Source organism: Mus musculus, chromosome 13, assembly GCF_000001635.26.
Source record: "Mus musculus strain C57BL/6J chromosome 13, GRCm38.p6 C57BL/6J".
NCBI lineage: Eukaryota > Metazoa > Chordata > Mammalia > Rodentia > Muridae > Mus > Mus musculus.
The window spans coordinates 74,272,779-74,292,813 of NC_000079.6; the positions used below are offsets into that span (position 1 = coordinate 74,272,779).

Below are 20,035 nucleotides of genomic sequence, written 5' to 3' on the forward strand. Positions count from 1 at the left end.
TATCAAGAAACACCCTCAGTAGTTCACTGAGGAATCTCTTCCATTTAAAGTCACCTCATCTTTCTGCAGATTCTATTCTTGACAAAATACTAGGGACACAAACAGGCTGCATTTTTGCCATCTTATGAATAAAGATCCTGTTTCCTCTGGTTTACAATACCAGCTCTTTATTCCTGCTGAGTCCTCAACTACTAAATTCTGTTTAATGTAACACATATTATCTGAGACAACAAGAGCCTGCTCTTCAACACTCCTCTTTTCTTTTTTAACATTCTAGAATCACCTTTAAAAGTCATATTATAGCAAAAACATCCCAGAGCTGTTGGTTCTTCCCAGCATACACCTTAGGGCTTCTGCATCCTCCATCATCCAATTCCAAAGCTTCCCTCACACGTCTCAGTGTTTATCTCAGTGGTATCCCACTTCTCAGTATTTAGTCAGATAAGATAGCAAAATATCATTAGCTGGACCACAGCAACTCATCTCACAGTTCTAGAGGCTAAAGGTCATAGTCGAGATGATGGCCAATTTGGGTTCCTTGGGGGACCTTTCTGTACTTGCTGTGTCCTCAAATGGGTGGCTATTCTGGGTATGTGTTCCTCTTATAAGAGATTCTGAAAGGTCATCCATACCTTGGGATCTTCTTTAACTTTGATTACTTTACTTAGAGGTCCATCTTCAAACGCCATTATACAACAGATTTGGGCTTCAGGATATGAATTTTGAGAGGATACAAATGTTTAATTCATGACAAAGACCACCGGGAAAAAGGTAATCCTTTGGTGAGAACCAGAAAAAATTATACAGCACAGTTTAATGATAGTACACATCCATCTGGTGTATTCAAAGTCATTAATTCACTCAAGGAACACATGATTTTCACATGCTAATGTTCAATGCTCAATGTTCAGTGCTACATGCTAATGGATGTTGTGTTCTCAAGTTCTGTGTCCCAGGTTACATGTAGTGATGTCATGGTGTGTCTATAGTTGTTCATCTGGGGTTAACATGAAGCAGAGAAGCCCGTTCAGCTCAAGTGAGAAGGGGGGCCAGGAATGACCTTGGGTGAGAATTCTAGGATAGCCAGAAGAATGTGGGCAGGTGTGGCAAGCTGAGAACAAAACAAATGAGCAAAAGAGGCCAGACACCGTGCAAGGTGAGTACGGGCCATTGGGAGGAAGCAGCAGCATAGCCATGAGAAATCTCTAGGTTTTTGTGAGAGATGAAACTATGTCTCTCTGCCTCCTTTGCTCTTATGTTTTAGTTTTTCAGACTATCTCCTCTCCCTGGGGTGGTTCTCCACAAGAGTGCACATTTGCTTGCCTAATGGACGTTCCCATCCTACCGACTCACTGGGTAGATGCTGTCCATAGAGCAGGCCTGAGCGTGATCTTTAATATCAATGCCTGAGACATTCTACTCTTGGTAGGTCTTCCTGGACCTTGTCCTGGTGACAATAAAGAGTCACTGGGGAGGCATGGGACAAGCCAACCTAGGATGCTTCTGGACTATAATAATGGGGCCAACGTTTCTTAGAGTTTCCCAGTCAATGTTCAGTGCTACGTATCCAGGGATTCAACCTAGTATAAGCATGGGAGGACCCAACTCTGCTCCCTGCCCTGTAGCAAGACATGGACAGCTATCTCTTCTAAACACTCCCCACCTTTTTTTCTTCACCAAAATTTCCCCTTTTGTGGAGAGCAAAATTTGTAAAAGTGGAAAATCCCAGCCCTGACTATTGCCCACAGAAGATAGTGGAAGTAGAGAGCTGTGAAAAAGCAAGGCCTTGCCACACACAGAACAGATAAATAAAATTAAAATAACCCACTGCCTTTTAACAACTCATTAAAGGCAACCTTTAATATCCCAAGCAGATTTTCAGGCCACTGTCACCCTCTGAGGTTGGACTTTACAGTTCATGTCCTTTTCAGAGGTGATGTTTTATGGAAGTTTTAATGAAATTAGCTCATCCAATTTGGGTCAACAAGCACAAACCAAAATCTAATTTTTGAAGCTTCGCTTTTTTTCCCCCTAATCACACAGTTGGAAATGAGTTCAGGAAAATTTTTAGAATTTCTTCTCTAATGTGCAGCTTAAAGGGACTCACAAAATTCAGAACTCTTGGTTGAAAACGTGTAGTAGAAAAAAATTAAAAGTTGTTATCTTACCCCCAGAAGCCACAACACTCTCATGAAGTCTGTGCACCCAGAGGATTCACTTCATCTCAATACAGTGGGATCCTCAGGCTGCAGTGATGTGAGCAGACCAGCTACTAGTAGTGCTCCATTCACATCACAGAACTCCGAAAATGGCAGCAAGGTGGGCAAACCATTTCACTTGTAAGTTAACAACTGGACATTAACACAGACTCTTGGACTGTCTTTGGAATTGGCCAAAAACATCAGGAGCAGATCTCCTATAGATCAACAAGCTCTGGCCTGACTGGCTACATCTAGGCCTGATGAGGGAAGAAGAGACCTGTTCTAGTTACCTAGTAACTTGACACAGCCTAGAGTCATCTGAGAGGAAAGCCTCGATTTTCAGATTGACTAGTGGAAATATCTGAGAAATTGTCATAATTGTTAACTCTATAGAAAGGACAGCCCACTGTAGATGGTGCCATGACTGGGTTGATGATCCTCAATTGTATAAGAAAGCTAGCTGAGTATGACCAGTCTTCAAGCCAATCAGCAAGGAGCATCCTCCATGATTTCTTTGGCTGTAAAATGAGGTGAAGTTAATGTTGTGTGGAAGTTAATACGCAGACTTGCCCTCAAATTCCTGCCTCGAGTGGCTGCCTGAGTTTTCCTCAATGATGATGAACTGTAATCTGGAATTATAAGATGAGTAAACCCTTTCCTGTCCTAAGTTGCTTTTGTCAGAGTATTTTATCATAACAACAGAAGGAAACTAGAGCATTCCTCCTCTCTGTCCCAAGGTCAAGTATGTGTATATGTGTGGTCATGTCAGTACAAGCACAGAAAACAAAGCCATTTTTAGTTCTAGACAGAGCCTCTCTACCCAGGGCACTCCAGTCAGACCTGAGAGGTCTAGACTTGGATGCTACCCTTGACGTTTGATAACAGTGCCCATGCGAGAGACTTAGTTGTACTTCTCACTTTTAGGCACTTTGCAGAACACAAACACAGAGGCCTCGATTCTCTCCTATCTTCCCTCACCCACACAAGATGACGATGACACAGCATGTTTGGAAAGATTATCTTAATTTCTTTCCACTCTTAATGCCCTGGAAAAGCACTGAGATCTCAGAGGCAAATGACTGTAGCACCATTTGAACTGAAAGTTTCCCAGCAGACAGCTCCAGTCTGGATTCCCAGGGTAGACATTCTCTATCCCTAGGGTAGAGGACAATTCATTCATAAAAGGAATCTATTTATGCATAAAACTAGACAACCTAAAGAGTGAAATGAAAATGTGTTGTCACTGCTCCACTGTGACATGGTATTCAATGTCCACTTCCAGGAGGCTGGAACTAGCCAGGACTTAGAGGTGCCTATGGAAGACCTTAGGTAGGGTGTCAAGACAGTCAGGTATCAGGCACTATGCAGAACTTCTACTTAGCATCCTCCTGATACTGGAATGTTAACCTTCATTAGGGCTCTGGGGGGACTGCTGAGGCTAGCAAGGCCCCATGCTGAGAATACCTCACTTGCCCAGAAAGGCCCCTCTTGCTACAGGACACTGAAAGTGGCTATCAAAGCTCAGCGGTACTGCTTACTCCATTAGAACTGTAACCATGCTATACCCAGAAGCCAACCTGAGCAGCCAGCAACTGGAAACTGTACCCTTAGGATTTCAAACCTCTTTAAGCCTGCCACCTTTGGCTGCCACACAATGCAGAAGCTGCCCAGTCGCACCTGTGTTTTCAAGCCCTGTGCGTTTTTTAGCCTTTCAGATATCCAAGGTCCCAAGGAAACCAAAAACCTGGACATCTAAGGCAACAAGATGATGTTGCAGGACATGGGTATCATTCTCAATGCAGACCAGTGTGAGAAGCCATGGTGAGCACAGAGAAGAGTTCTGTGTCTGACCACCTACCCCAATCCTTCACAGGCACCTTTTACAGTCCTCTAACATAACAAAAGCCACGGTTCAGGGAAAGGCCTGCTACCACCCAGGATTCAGCACAGCAAGTAGAAAGGTACAAAATATCCCTGAACTATGATGGATGAGAAGACAGAGCTTGACAGGCTGTAGAGGGCAGAATAACTTGCTAGATAATGGTGGTAGGAGATCAGCCTGCCTGCCACAGCACACAAAGCTGTTCCAGAGGCACTCTGTGGGACTTGAGGTAGCAATATATAGAAAACAAGGCTAACCTTGGATACTAGGCCTCCTGCCTATGGCAATCCTACTCTCTCTCAGAATAAATTTCATTATTCCCTAAAACCCACAACCCCCACCAGCCATCCTGGCTCTGGGCATGACCTCCTTATTTCCTGGAGTTCCTTCTCCCCCCAGAGCTGTCCTGGTTCTGATCACTTAGAAAACCCAGGACCATACTAGAAAAGTGGGTAGAAACCCTGAAGCTAGAAGGTCACTGTTATCCTGGAGCCAGAAGAATCCCAAAGATGGGTCAGCCAACAGCCATCTAAATGAGTTTAGCATAGATAAGGAGTTGCATGGTGGTATAACACCTTATGCACATGTCTGATCACAGCTGAGCCCACGTCAGAACCGTATGGATCCGGGTGGATCCAGGTAAGACCCATCAGGGCACAAGAGAAACCAAGCTAGACCAGGAGAGCCCAGAGCAATTCAAGTGGACACAGGTGATACAAGTTAGACGTAGGCTCAAATGAACACAATGCACAGGTGAGAGTCCTACCTTGGAAGAAGCTCTTTACCCTGAGGTAGCTAACGCTGAGGCGCAGGACAGAAAGCTTGTCCAGCTTGGAGATGATATCAGGTGAAAATGGCAGCAGGCTGGCCAGGTGGTCCAGCTCTGTATTGAGGCGGTCCCGGTGCCGTTTGGAAGGATTTGATTTCTCAGCTCCCATGGTAAGCCTCCTGTGGGAAGAAGGCCTTAGTCATATAGGTTCTCAGTAGGAGCCATTGGCTCCACAGGCAAGAAATCATTCTCTGTGGTGACCTCACTAGCTGCTGCTTAGACAGAAAGTGCTTATAAGAATTAGAGATAGCTCCTTGAAAAAAATGACACACTAGGAAGCTCCAACCTGATGTTTGGAGAAATGTGAGAAAAGTTTCAGGCAAGGATGAAGGGTGTGGCTACTGGCTGTGTGGCTCCAGTGCATCTCTCAACTTCTCTGTGCCAGGTTTCTGGAGAAGGGAGGATGCCTACAGAGGGCTGTCTGGGCAAGAATATGCATGGGAAATATGCTTTTATCTGACTTCCTTCAAATTCTCACAATACCTAACCCAAAGCTAATATACTATAAGAAAAATACAAGTTCCTGTGCTAGAAGGGAGACAGCTTCCTGACCCCCCGTGGGTAATCCAAGCAGTTCTTGGTCCTTTTCGTTCCTAGGACAATGAATTTCAGTTTAATTTGTAAGTGAGAGGCCTGAGAAGCCTGAGGGTCCAAATGCCTAGAAGAGGACTCCGGGATTTGGCAGACAGCACAGACAAGGTCTCAAAGTCAAAGCCTCCAGAGCCACAGCATCTGGAGGGTCAAGAAAGATCTTTACCCACCATTCCTCATAGCTCAGGAAACCTGCTCATCCATAGACAGTTCCATCTGGCCTCAATTCATCTGGCCTGGAGAGAGAGCCTTCAGCATCCCTTCATCTAAATTCTTAGGACTCCCTCTTCTAACCCACTTAGTTGTGGCACAAAATAACCCTTCCTGATTCTTCATTCTCAGCACCACCCACACTAAGCCTCTAGAAGAGGTGGCAGGAGCCAGAGTGAATCCAGTGTTAGAAAGGACAGGTGAGCAAAACGACCTATTATTGGCAGAACTGCAAAAGCATCCACCTGATTCAGCAGGCCAACTCTTTCTGGGGTCTCAGTATTGGAGGAGTTGCCCCATGACCCACATTCCCAGCTGACTAATAGTCCCTGGCAGTAACAAACTCAGGGGCTGTTCCTTTTTGGAATAAGATGTATCTCACACAATACAATCAGTCATTTAAACATGAACAGCCTCCTTCATGTACCAGTTGTGGCACTGCACATCTCTTTCTGGTGTAGATTTTAATTCCAAAGGGAAGCTCCTCCCTCGTTGTACATTTTCTCCTAAAGTCCTTCCTTTGGTGCTGTAAACTGCTGGCTTGTTTTCTACCCATGTGGACTGATTTGTTATTAGTATTCCATCTGATGGTACAGGAACACAAAGAATGGTGCACCTAACTGTCGCCACAAAACAGGATGCTTCCACAGCTCATTCACATGTAATGTGTGTGATTGCTTCTTCATTCTTTTTTATGACTGCATAACATTCAGCTATATAGTGGACCCTATTTTTTTTTTATCTTTCACCAATTAACAACGCTGGTGGTTTTCCATTTATAATCATTGCTCTGAGCATCCACTAGGAAGAGTTTGCTTGGACATGTATTTTAAATGTAGACAACCAGGCCAGAATTGCTGAATCTGAATAATTCTGGGCTTAATATTTTGAGGAATTCCAAAGTCAGGCTGCATTATACAGATTTGCACCATTTCACAGACTCTCCAGAAGTATCCAGGGCTACAGTTTCTCCACATGCTTGTCTGTGCCTGTACAGCTCCATTTTCATTATAGCCAGTGGCTATGAGGTAGTGTTTTCTTGTAGCACTGATTTGTACTTCCCTGATTATTTATCACACTGTGAATATTCTCTTGTGCTTGTTCATTTATCTATCTTCTCTGAGAAATGACACTCCAGTCCTTTGATACTTTTTGATTGGTCAGCCTTTTGGTTTTAAGTTGTAAGAGTTATTTATCTAATATGTGATTTGTAAATGTTTTCTTTTCTCTATTTGTTGTCCTTATCTGTCTAATTCTAGTGTTAGTTTACATTGCCAGCTCAAACTGAAATAGACTGGCAAAGAAGGCCTAGCATAACCTCACAACCTGGCAAGGGCCCAGTCTATGAATGACAGATACCTAAGGACTCCACACAAAACAAAGGGGACATCTGATAGGCAGATAGGGTTAGGATAGGGTTATAGAATGGAAGAGAACCATGAAGATCTGAGTAGTGAGAAGAAGACAACAGAATCAGGGTGAGCTGAGACATGTATAGGCACTTGGTCCATCTAGTGTCCAAAGCAGTATCTATCTGGTGATGGGTCCAAATGGGATTGTGTGCTCAGAGGTCAGATCTGTCCTCTTTACCATAGTCCTGGGTCCATCCAAGGACATATTCAGCCTGAGGCATGGACCTTCCCATTCATGCTCTCCAACTTCAGTTTCTTCAGAGTCCTGGGAAGTCCTCAGCTGAGCAGGGGCTCCCTAAATCATAAGCCCAGCTTACATTTAACCTCTATCTAGTTCTAAGGTAGATGTGTCTTTGCCTCTCTGTGAAGGGTGGTGCCTACACCAGCTTCAGCCCTGACTATCATACATAAGTAAATGGAAAGGTATATCGTGTTTTTAGGTTGCAAAAATACTGTATTTTCCCAAACTGACCTACAGATTCAATGCTAACAGGGATTAGGAAGTTAATTCTGAAGTTTACACGGAAAGCCAGTTGTAAACAACACACCAGGAGAACTTAACTCCTGATTTTAAGCCTTCCATAAAGTTCCAATATTTAAGATGGGTTCATATTAGGAAAATCAAAAATATGAATCAGTGAAACAGAATAGAGAATCTACAGATAGACCCACATATCTATCCTTTGTCAAGTCAATTAACTAGATCAACATACTAAGGCAGCTCAAGGGCCATTCAGTCCACTGGATATCCATAAAAACAGTAAATGCCAGCACTTACGTGACAGGGCACCTCAGCATGAACTCTAACTTAATCACAGACCCAAATGTAAAACCAAATATAAAACTTTATAAGAATCTTCCAGACTATGGGTAATCACAGGCCTCTTTCAACACACACACACACACACACACACACACACACACACACACAATTTTGAGGGAAAAAAAGGTTAAAAAGCAGATAAAATGAATCAGTATTACAACTTCCACACTGTCATGAGATGAAGACACTGTCCCTGGTAAAGACTCTGAGGTTCTTGAGAAAAAGATGTGGCACACCAAGCATGCTGATGGTGACACCAGGCATTCACTCCTGAGACAAAGTTGTGGATACAGAAATACCCATAACTACTGGGTAACACTTGGGGTTATAAAAAAAAGAATTTTGATAGCTGAATGAATACTTGCCACTTATAGCATGGCAGGTGGCACGGACATCAGGCTGCCTGTGTCATTTACCCATATCCCTATGTCCCCTGGAGAAGGTGGAAAAGTCTTGACTGATGTGTGCTGCAGATCTACACTGCAGCTGGGGAACACGGGGCTTAGTGGACAGCAAAGGACTGAGTTGAGCTAACACCCTTGGGAGTGCACACATCATATACTCAGACTATGTAGCCGAGAAAGTGCAGGCTATGGCACTGACTCTGAGGAGTGCAAGCATGTATACACCATGTATGTATACAACATGAGCACATACAGAAGGAGAAGAAACAGACACTGCATGAACATCTCAGGAAGCATTCATTCACAGACAGTGCTAAAACTGGATGCTTCTTGAAAGGGGACAGAGCATGGAGACCTTTCCCTGAGTTGTGAGCCAGGAAAGTATTCTACCTTTTCAGAGCATCCAGAAATCAAATACTAGCTGGTCGTGATGGTATCTGCCTTTAATCTTAGCAGTTGATAGGCAGAAGCAGGTAGATCTCTATGAGTTTTAGGCCAGTATGTTGTATATAGTAAATTCTAGGCCCTTCAGGGCTACGTGGTGAGACCCTGTCTCAAAAACAAATGAAATAAAATAAAATGTAAATATTCGATGTCTCAAACATGGCCTCACTTTTGAATTGGAGTAAAAATATTATGAAGGCAAAAAATTCAGCTCCACTTCCTTCTATACTGTCCATCAGATACCACTGTTTCAGCTGAGTGACAACATTATTTTCTCTTCTTATTTATATGATAAATGTTATATAAAAAATCTAAATCTCTGTCATAGAAGAGCACATTTCTATGCTTACTCTCATGAGCTATATGTCTTCTCCTTAGTTCCCTAAGCTTCCCCCTCCAGCACTCCTCCCTTATCAAAACCTACATCCCAGCCTACTTCAAAGCCCCACTGTGTGGTGGCTCCAATCTCCAAATAACCACCTTCAAAGTCCAGCCTGACACTCAGGGCAACCTCAGCTTCTTGCCAGTCCTTGGGACCACAGGGTCATAAATCTACACAGAATCTTGTAGCCCTGGAGGCCAGACCAAGAGGGGTAGCTCTGTCACATACAAAGAGAGCACAGCTAGAAAGAGCTGCTGGTGGGCGCTCCATTCACATTCTGCTGCCCTCCAACCTCACATGCAGCAGCATACACACACTGGATCATATACCCAAAACACCCATTCCTAACCAACCTCTCCCTCCCCGCCCCCCCCCCTCTCTCTCTCTCTCTCACACACACACACACACACACACACACACACACACACACACCACAGTCCCCAGCTGATGACGCACATGCCAGATTTTATACCAGGAGCCAGAGGCAGCCTATGGGCCTTTTGTGGAAGCTATAACTCAACTGATTTCCTGGAAAGTGTACTATGAACCCTGGTATTCCTGGAATTGCCACACACTTCTCACTTTGACCACTCTGAGGGTTCCAAGTTAAGCCCAGGACTTAACAGACAATTAACAGGACTACAGACAATTGTGTCCCTGAGGGACATGGGTCTGAGCCCTGGGTTGTCCCATCTCTATACCTTCAGATACCCTTAGGTGAGGATAATGAGCCCCAAAGAGCCTCTGTTATTTGGAGTGTAAGGACTAAATCCCGGGGCACTTTCCACAGACAGAATGACTTATTGCTGAAGGGAACAAAGGTTCCAAACATATTGATGACAGATCTCCAGCAACTCCAGCCAGTGTTTTATGTCCTGGTCAGAAAAGTTGCCTAAAGTAAGCTTGCCTGCTAAAGAAAGCCAGTGACAAATCACACTTGCATGAGATCCAAAGGCCACTATGACTTCCAGGAAGGTTCTCAAAAGGCTGCCTTAGACTATGTTTGCCTGTAAAACTCCCTCTCGTCATGAAGGCACAAGATGTCCCTTATTTCCCAGGGATATCAGGATGATACTCTACCGCTTCTGAATGGGCTTCCTTCTCTTCCTACCGGCGTATGTACACTCTCCAGACGGAATCATCATCTTTGATCCTAAAAGAGAAAGGACGCATTGAGTCATTCACATGAAGAGACCCAACATGACATCCCCACACGTGCTTACTATAGTGACCCCAAAGCAAGAAGGTCAGTACGATCCATTGGCCCTCATGCAGGTCAGCCCTGCAAGTTTGGAGTGCTCACTACTATAGACAGTATAGATAGACCTACAATATAAAATGAGGTGACGGTCTGTAAGAACCCCTCATAGTTTTACTCTAAACAGTGTTACATAGTTGGTGAAGCAGGGTGCATGCTACTGAGCCTCAAGAAGCTACTGCATTTCAGAGCCATACCACCTGCCCCTCTTGCACCCACAGGCCCATAGGGTTAACAGATTTACACTCTTTTGTGTATTATTTCTTCTTAGTTCTATGTGCTGGACTTCCACTATGGTCACTCATACTCAGCCTTCTACAGCCCAGCTAACAGTGTCCTGTGGTGCTAGGCATTATGCACATGTCTCCCACAGAAATCACTAAAGTAGCCTGTACTTCAAAGTACTTCACATCCCCTCATAAAATATAAGTACCCTCTTTCCTAGTGTAGAATCTTGATATTTCTAGTAGTGAAGACATCCTAACCTTCACAGACTCCTTTAGATCCCTGTTGCATCCCCCGGTATCATGAGAATGGAAATGGGTATCCCTGACTTGACCTCGTTTATGTATTATCTGGAAGAGATGCCATTTCTGCCCCCTAAAAGTGGGCTGTGAAAGTGTCAGAACTATGTGATTGATCTCCTTTGGGGATAAAGAGAGGCAGGCAGAAAAAAAAGAGAACTCATAGAATAGATGTTCCATGTAAACACTAATCACACATTCTAGAGTAGCGTGCAAGATGTAAGACAAAAGAATGTCACCAGGGACAAAAAAAAACAACAACAAAATTGCCAGTCTTCTAAGAAAATGTGGTAATCCTAAATGTTTACCAGCAGCTAACATAGTTAAGAAAGTGTTTCAGCTCAGGTACTGATAACCCACTCTCAGTGATCAATCAGTATGGTCCTGGCATGTACAAATGATGTACTGACTGTAACTCAGGGGAGCTACAAAACACACCCTTCATCACCACCAAAGTGCACATTAGTTCTGTGCACTTGGAATATCCACTAAAATAGACTTTACTGAAGGAGTAATCCCTAATAAATCTAAAATGGCAGAAATCATACAAAGTATGTTCTCTGGTATGGTGGAAGTAAACTAGAAAGACATCTGGAAAACTCCCAAATGTCTGGAAAGTAAGGAACTCATAATTAAAAAAAAATACTCATAAATGAATGAAAATGAAAATACAAACACATCAAACTTTGTGAAACAGAGTAGTAAGTACTTGTTAGGAAAAAATTTCAAATAAATAATATAGACTTCTAACTGAAGTAAATAGAACAGAAAATAAACCTAAATCAACTAGGATAGAAACAAGGAAGAGAAGGTATGAATCTTAAAACCTAAAAGTGAAGAAAAATCAATGAAACTAACAATTGATTCTTAAAAGATCAACACAATTGATAAACCTTTATCCAGAATGATCAGAAATATAAAAGATATAGACTAGCAGAACCAGAATGAGGGAGGACTTACCACAGATCCCACATACATTAGGAAGGTTATAAGAGGATACGGCTATGAACTGAACTATGTCTCCCAAAATTCATATGTTAGAGCTGCAACTCTCTGCATGGACATGGGGGTGTGAATGGAGGTGACTAAGAAAGTGAGGTCACTGGGAAACAACTGTAGTTCCACAGATTTGTGCTCATAGGAAACAGCAAAAGGCACTGGGGCTCTTTCTCTCGCCACTTAATAAGGATAAAAAGAAAACAAGGCTATCCACCAGCCAGAAAGATACTCTCACCAGAAACAGCATCTTGGCCTTCCATCTTCTAGAACTGTAGGAAAGGAAGGTTTGCCCTTAATCTACCTAATCTGTGATATTTTGCCATGGTTACCCAAGCACACTAGGACAAATAATTTCCCTATAAATTCCACAACTTAAATGAAACGGAGCAGTTCCTTCAAGGACACAAACTATTAGAGATCACTCAAGAAAAATAAATAACATAAATAGTTCTATATCTTAACAAAGAAAACTCAAGTCCAAATAGCTTCTCTGATGTAGTCCATTAATCTAAAATATGAGACTAATTCCATTGCTTATATGAGAAAAACTAAACAATATTCATATGTGAGTTCAGCCTTGTTTTGCTACCAAAGCAAAGACATTACAGAAGAAGATCTTATGAACATAGACACAGAAATCCTCAATTAAATATTACCACACAGAATCCAGCAATACAAAATGCACCAGACCTCAATGAAATTTCTTCAAAGACTTCTGTTTTTTTAATTCTCACGAATCAAGCATTGCAATTCATTACATTATCATTAATAAATTAAAGAAAAATATGATCATTTTAATACCTACAAAAATCATCTCGCAAAACCCAAATCCGATTTTGATCATTAAAATCCCCACTTAAAAGTATGGAGAGAAGGTGAAGTCACGACCTTGAGGAAGAGCATCTCCAAAAAGCCAAGTCCTAATGGTGACTGAGTCTTGCCCACAATCGGGAACAAGCATAAACTTTGTGTTTCTTTCCTCCTATCACACATCACACTGTGGATTAGCCAGAGAAACAAGGTAAGAGAAAAAAATAAACTTAGAAAGGAAGAATTCAAACGTCATCTCTTCACAGGCAATGTGATGTTCCATGTAGAAAATCCAACTGGGGGAGGGCGAACACTTTTGAAGAACCTACTATAATCTGGGCATGGTGACACATGCCTTTAACCTGAGCACTGAGGAAGAAGAGGCAGGCAGATCTCTGAGTTTAAAGCCAGACTGGTTTACATAGCAAATTCTAGGCAAGCCAGACTAATACAGTGAGACCCTGTCTCAAAGACAGTCTTCATATCAGCCACCATTAAGTTAAACAATGCCGAAGAGTACAAAGACAAGATGCAAAGGCTAATCAGCTATCTCTTGGCAATGAACCAATGCAATGTCATCATTTAAGCTATGACATTTAAAATAACTCCCAAGTAAAAATAAAATAGAGATATCTAAAGTCCTGACACGTGTAAGTGGACCTCTAAACATCAGGAAATGCTAAATAGATACTAGACAAAAAGTTAAAGCAATGAAAACCATGAACTACGTATCCAAGAGGCTCAGTGAAATCCAAGCACAAAACAAAACAGCAAAACAAAACATGAGGCAGATTACACTGAATTATTTCATATCCAAATAACTCATAATCAGTGACAAATAGAGTAATTTTAATTTGCAAATACTACAGTATTTGGTACAGTAAAATACAACAATAAAGAACAAAAACAGATTCCTCACCAGAGAAAATACGAGCAAAATGATAGGGAAGCAACAAAACTAAAGCCCTTAAAAATGACGTAACCTAAAATTCTACATATTGTGAAAATGCCTTTCAAAAATCTTTTTTTTTTTTAATTCTTGAAATGCATGTCTGGATAGGTGGTTTAGTGGTTAAGAAAGCTTGCTGATTTTTCAGAGGACCAGAATGCAGTTTCCAATACCATTGTCAGGAAGCTCACAACCACCCATAATTCCAGTTCCGGAGGATCCAATGTCCTCTTCTGGCTTCTGTTGGCACACATATGCACACACTCACATGCACACACTCACATGCACACACTCACATGCACACACTCACACGCACACACACACATGCACACACTCACATGCACACACTCACATGCACACACACACATGCACACACTCACATGCACACACTCACATGCACACACTCACATGCACACACTCACATGCACACACTCACATGCACACACTCACATGCACACACACACATGCACACACTCACATGCACACACTCACATGCACACACACACACACATACACTTTTAAAACTAATAAAACAGTAGTTGACAATTTAAGCAACAACAATAAGAGTATATTGTGAGATTTATGAGATGTGTACAGCAAAAATCCAAAAGGGAAGACACATCCATGAGAAGGTATAGAAATGCTGGGCAACAGTACTGGTTATCCACCTCCTGTTTTTAGGGTCCAAGTCACCTTTGCTTACCTGCTCTGCATAAAGATACTGGACCCTTAGAGTACTTCTTTTTAGAGTGAGCATGATGTTACACCTGCCAGGAGAGGGCACGAGAGGACCCTGGACGAGAAAGGGGACCTTTTCTGGCTTTGGAACTAATTTTTCTCTTAGCTCTTAGTACTACAGAAGCTAGAAAACTCAGCAACTTCCTCTGCTCTCTGGAGGGTTGAATCATAACTCCCAAAAGGGTTGAATCCCATCTCTGTGAAGGAAACTTCCTTAGGCACTCACTCTTCCTCTATTCTAGTATACTCTTCTGAGTTCCCTTGTTACTTTTATAGTTAGTCCAGTTCCAGTTAATACTTAATATTAAACTTAATCAAATTCAAGTTGATGATTAAGTCAAACTAAGAAATGAGTATACATGCAAGCGTGCGCGCGCGCGCACACACACACACGCACACACACACACACACACACACACACACACACGGCACACAATGTTTCTATATAATTTGTCCAGGAGGACAATGGAGTCTAGATGGCTTGGTTGAAAGAATAAGGCTCAAATGAAGCCATGTCTGTCAGTACTGATAATTAGCCATCTGTGCTGGTTCATGAGCAAAGTGGGCTCATTGTACAATTCTTTCTACCTTTGTAAAAAGCTTGAAAATTTCCTTAATAGGCAGTGTAGAAGAGGCCACAGGAATGGCTCAGTGGTTAGGAGTACATATTTTGCAGAGGACCCAAGTTTGATGTCCAGCAACCACATCGGGTAAGTTACAAGCACCTGTAACTTCATCTCCAGGGAATCTTATTTTTAAAAAGGTACAGGAGCTAGCCTGGTCATGCACATCTGTAACCCCAGCACTTGAGAGACTAAGGTAGGAGGATCCTGAGATCAAGGCCAGTCTCGGCTATATAACAAAAACCCACTTGTAAATAAATAAATAAATAAATAAATAAATGGGACTTTTAAATCTTAAGAAGAGAGGACATGTGGCACAAGAACCGTCATACTGTAGTCAGCTGACTTTCACTATAGTTCCAAGTTTACCCAATGAGGAAGGCAGTCTCTTCAACAACTTGTGGAGTGGCAAATGGATATCTACATGCTAAAGAGTGAGACTGGGTCCCTAACTCACACCACTTGAAAAAAATTACTAGTATTCATTAAGGCCTAAGTGTAAGAGCTAAAGCTTCATCCTTCTCAGAAACAAAAGGGTTATTTTTAAAAAAAGATTTATTTATTATTATATCTAAGTACACTGTAGCTGTCTTCAGATGCACCAGAAGAGGGCGTCAGATCTCATTACAGATGGTTGTGAGCCACCATGTGGTTGCTGGGATTCGAACTCAGGACCTTCGGAAGAGCAGTCGGTGCTCTTAACCACTGAGCCATCTCTCCAGCCCAACAAAAGGATTATAATGAACAAAAATAATATAAGCCTTCGTGTCCTTAATTGTGACAACATCCTTAGTTTTGGCATCAAAAACACAAGTAACAAAATTTAAAAAAAAAAAAAAAAGACAGCTAAATCGGATTTCACCAAAATAAAACTTTTGTCTCAAAGTACACTAACTAGCAAGAAAGTAAAAGGAGGCACGAGAGAGATGTCTTAGCAGTTAAGAGCTTTTGCTGTTCTTACAGAGGACCTAGGTTTCACTTCCAGTACCCACATGGTAGCATACAACCATTGATGATCACCAGGCATGTGTGTGGTGCACAGAAATAACTGCACACTCATCCCCACAAAATGTAAAACATTTGTAACTTTAAAAGAAAGTAAAAGGACAGCGCATAGAATTGCAGAAAACATTGACAAGTCTGTAGTGGCTATTCCTGGTTGTCAACTTGACAATATTTGGAATGAACTACAATCCGGAATTGGAAGGCTCACCAGTGACCCTTATCTGGAGGCTTGGAGATCCTTATCTGGATCTTGGTTTGAAGATCTTGAGCCATAGTGGCTATGGATTCCAGAAGATTGAATCTCCGAGTTAAGGAACACACCTTTAATCTGGGCTATGCCTTTCATCTGGGATTAAAGGTGTGGTGGAACACACCTTTAATCTGGGCTACACCTTTTGCTGGAGACAATATAAGGACATTGGAAGAAGGGAGTCTAGCTCTTGCTCTTGCTCCTTCGCCTGCTTGCCGTGTGAGACTGAGTAACTGCTAGATCCTTGGATTTCCATTCACAGCTGCGACTGAACAATTGTAAGGAATTGGGCTGCCGACTGTAAGTTATCAATAAATTCCTTTACTAACTAGAGACTATCCGTAAGTTCTGTGACTCTAGAGAACCCTGACTAATACAAAGTCATATCACATATGGGCCTAGAAACCACTACAGTTGAACCATAGAAAGAGCAGGGAGCTTCAAGAGTGATGAGGTCAGAGGAAATTTTTCAGGCTGAAGGGGAGAATACCTAAAGGAGCAGGGTTGGGGAAACAGAAGGGTTTGGATGGATAGAGAGATGTGTGGCGAGCAGTGGCTATGAGCTAGAGCACGATGGCCTGTGAGATGCTGGCCTCAACATATGTCCAGCCACAGGTTCAGTCAGTGGAATTCTCCAAGAAACCAGGTTGGGTAAGCAGTGGCTGGAGGCCAGAACGCAAACCATCCCACTGGGTCTGCAAAGGACTTTCAACTCAGACAGGAAACTTCCAAGCCACACCCAGGCCTGGCCCCAGAGAACAGGCCAGGGATGCTTCCTGACATCCTCAGAGGGCCACGTACATACTATACATACCACTGGACGAACCTTCAGGTAAATACAGTGATGGAAGGGGGTTACCCTACATCCTAGAAGAACCCAAGCCCCAGCACCACCAGCCTGACCAGTCTCATGGGCAAAGAGCCTCAAGGCAGGAACAGAACTAAAAGTTAGGATAGGAATCAACCAAGGATGCTTAGGAGCACAGAGACCAACAAGAGGTTGGTGCAAACCATCTTTACTCTTCTACCTCATATGGCAGGAACTGCAACAAAGGCAATGATCTGGGTGCAGCATGACCCTGTCCAGCCTCATGAACAGCCACTTGTTGATCGTTGTAGTCTAGGTTATGTATCTCCATGTCTCCATTGAAATGTGAGGAACGATTCCTAAAATACAGGTTCTTGCATAAAGCACCAAGAGTTGATAGATGCTGCTCTATACCCCTACATCGGGGAGAGCAAGATGCCACTTGTTGGGACCCACAGACAGTCTCCTCAAGTCTTCAAACAACTGCTTTGAGTTTTGTCCTGCACCTTGGTCTCTGTCTAGATCCCCAGCACAGTGTTAACATCACTACAGCTAGATGGTCCATTTTACCAAATGCTGTGTGCCCTTCTCTATCGGATCAGACCAACTTCACACAAATGGCCCTTGGAGCCAACTACGTCTCATTTCCATACCCTAGAAGCAGATAGGGGACATCTATTCAATGAAGACTGATTGGGGAGACCCTCCACACAGAGATTCTAGTAGTCAAAGAGGAGCCATGGGCCTATGGGCAACAAACATGTGAGTGATCTTCATAGGAAAACCCTATGCTGACAGCAGGGCCTGACCTCTGTGGCCTATGGATCTTCTACTCACTGAGACATGAGCTGACCAAATTTCTCAAGTGAAAGTAACAACTGTTTGTCATATATAACAAATAAGTAGAAAGTAGAAACAGAAAGCAGTCCCTTGTGTGCTTGTTAGCAACATTCTAGTCTTCTTTCCAGTCTTGCATCCATGATAACCCTGAGGCCATGTTGGGTTACTGGGAACACAAGGTAGAAAGAATATACTAGTTCTGAACACAAATACTGCCAGTTCTGCACAGACACAGTCAAATGGTCTATTACAATATCATCAGATGGTTGGCAATAGACACCTCACAGGGCTGCTGGATTAGCTCAGTAGGTATCCTAGTCTGGAATAATCAGCACTTGGCCATGCCCCTGCTCATGAAAAAAGACAGCCACTGCTCACTGCGTCAGGGTCTCATACCAAGGCAGGCCACTCCCCATGATGGGCAAAAGTGAACCAGACTCTGAGGCCTAGAGTGTCTCCTACTATGAGTTCCTTGATCAGGCTAGGAGAAGTTAAATTACACTGTACAGTACCCCCAAGCTCTGGGGTATCACCCAAGGTGTACACATAAGCTTCTCCTAGAGTTGAGCCTCTAAGTTTAGCTGGATACAGTCCTGAGGAGCCAAGTTACACCTCGCACCCCGGACAAGGGTAGCCAAAGTGAGAAAGATCTCATGAATCCAAACCGTAGAAACAGCTGCAAAAAATAGACCTTTTGGAGGGTGGGGGGACCCTTGTACTAGAACTGTGCAAAGCCTGAACCTCCTTCCAGGAGAAGCCCCGGGAGGGGAACGAGAGTTGTCCCCAATAGAGAGAGCTCTCCAACTGGGACTGGGGAAGCAACACAAGGCCGAGGACTCCAGGGTTTGTACCACTAAGATTTTCAGCAACACCAGGGTCCTGTCTCTTTCTGAAAGAAGCCATACACCGTAATTTTCTGCTTCTCAAAATTGGAGAAGGCAAATATTTCTGGTGCCACTAATTGGACAATTCCCGGAATGGTGGAAGTCCCTCCAAAGCGTGAATCCCTTGTTACTGCCCTCTGATCTCCATGAAAGGGCTTGCTACTGCGCCACTTTCGCTGGCTGTGCCCGTGGTGCTCCAGTCCCAGGGATAGCTAAGGCGGCCTGTGAGGAGCCCCCTTGCCATCATCTGCAAAAAACTTCTAAAAGACATTAGGTCCAAGGCAAAAGGACTCTCCAATGCGGGACAGGTATTCCCTGGCTCATTTTCGGGAGTGAAGGAGTTTGGGGACAGGATACCCAAGTCAAGAGAAAACTGACTCCTCAAAACTGAAGAACCTGACTGGCTTCCCTCAAAGGTCTGATGCCAAGAGAGAAGCCCCTGGAGTGCCCATCACTTTCAGCAATTCTGGACCCTCCAGATGCAAAAATGTGTAGCAGAAGGGGCCCCAGACCAAGCTGGACAATCTCAGAGTGGCTACAGCAGAGGCAAAGACCAGAGAGCCCCGTGAAGTCCAAGAGTACTTACCCGGGGCAGGCGGGGCGCAGAAGATCGGGCGCGCCCGCTGAGGGAGCCGCGGAGGCCAGGAGCTGTCAGCTCTCTCATCTCTGGGACCTGGCCTCAGACTAGAGAAGGAAAGCCCCACCCCAGCACGCGAGCCGCCCCGCCCGAAGCGGCAGACGCAAGGGAAAAGCGGCAGAGGGCGCACGCACATCCTTGTCCCTGCCTGCCACGCGCCCTTTCAATATTTAGGGTCCCCGGGTCTGAGTGCCTGGATAGGGTGTCACCGCTTGCTCTTCGGGTACCCGTGATCTTTGTGCCTAAATATGTTTTTACCCGGGCCTTTGGAGATCCCAGAGCAAGCCTCCAGTTTGTGCACCAAATCCCACCTGGTCCTAAGAAAATCCAGGGAGTCCTTCCTTTTGCGGAGCTGTGGGTTGGGGCCCCTTGGCCCCTGGGGCCAGAGAATGAGATCAGAATAGGTAACCAAGACTTAGCGTGTTCCTCCTTTCTTGCGCTATAGAGTTGTTTGGAAAATAAAAAAGATTAAAGATACAGTATGTTTATACTTTGCAAAGCATAAAGTATTAGTTTGCTACTTTCTGACACA

At 43.5% G+C, this 20,035-nt stretch overlaps 1 protein-coding gene across 2 annotated transcripts in view; it reads right to left on the reverse strand.

Annotated features, from left to right (window-relative positions):
- Window positions 1–19,553, reverse strand: part of Ahrr (aryl-hydrocarbon receptor repressor) — an 81,214-nt gene extending 61,661 nt beyond the window's left edge. Inside the window, exons 1-3 of one of the 2 annotated variants that reach the window (NM_009644.3) lie at window positions 19,453–19,553; window positions 10,259–10,331; window positions 4,850–5,031 (exon numbers count right to left, since the gene is read on the reverse strand). In NM_009644.3, the coding sequence (NP_033774.1) occupies window positions 4,850–5,031; window positions 10,259–10,323 (247 nt within the window). In that variant the 5' untranslated portion in view covers window positions 10,324–10,331; window positions 19,453–19,553. The remainder of the gene's footprint in view (window positions 1–4,849; window positions 5,032–10,258; window positions 10,332–19,452) is intronic. The other variant, NM_001317351.1, reaches the window with a different exon arrangement.
- Between the last annotated feature and the right edge of the window lie 482 nt (window positions 19,554–20,035).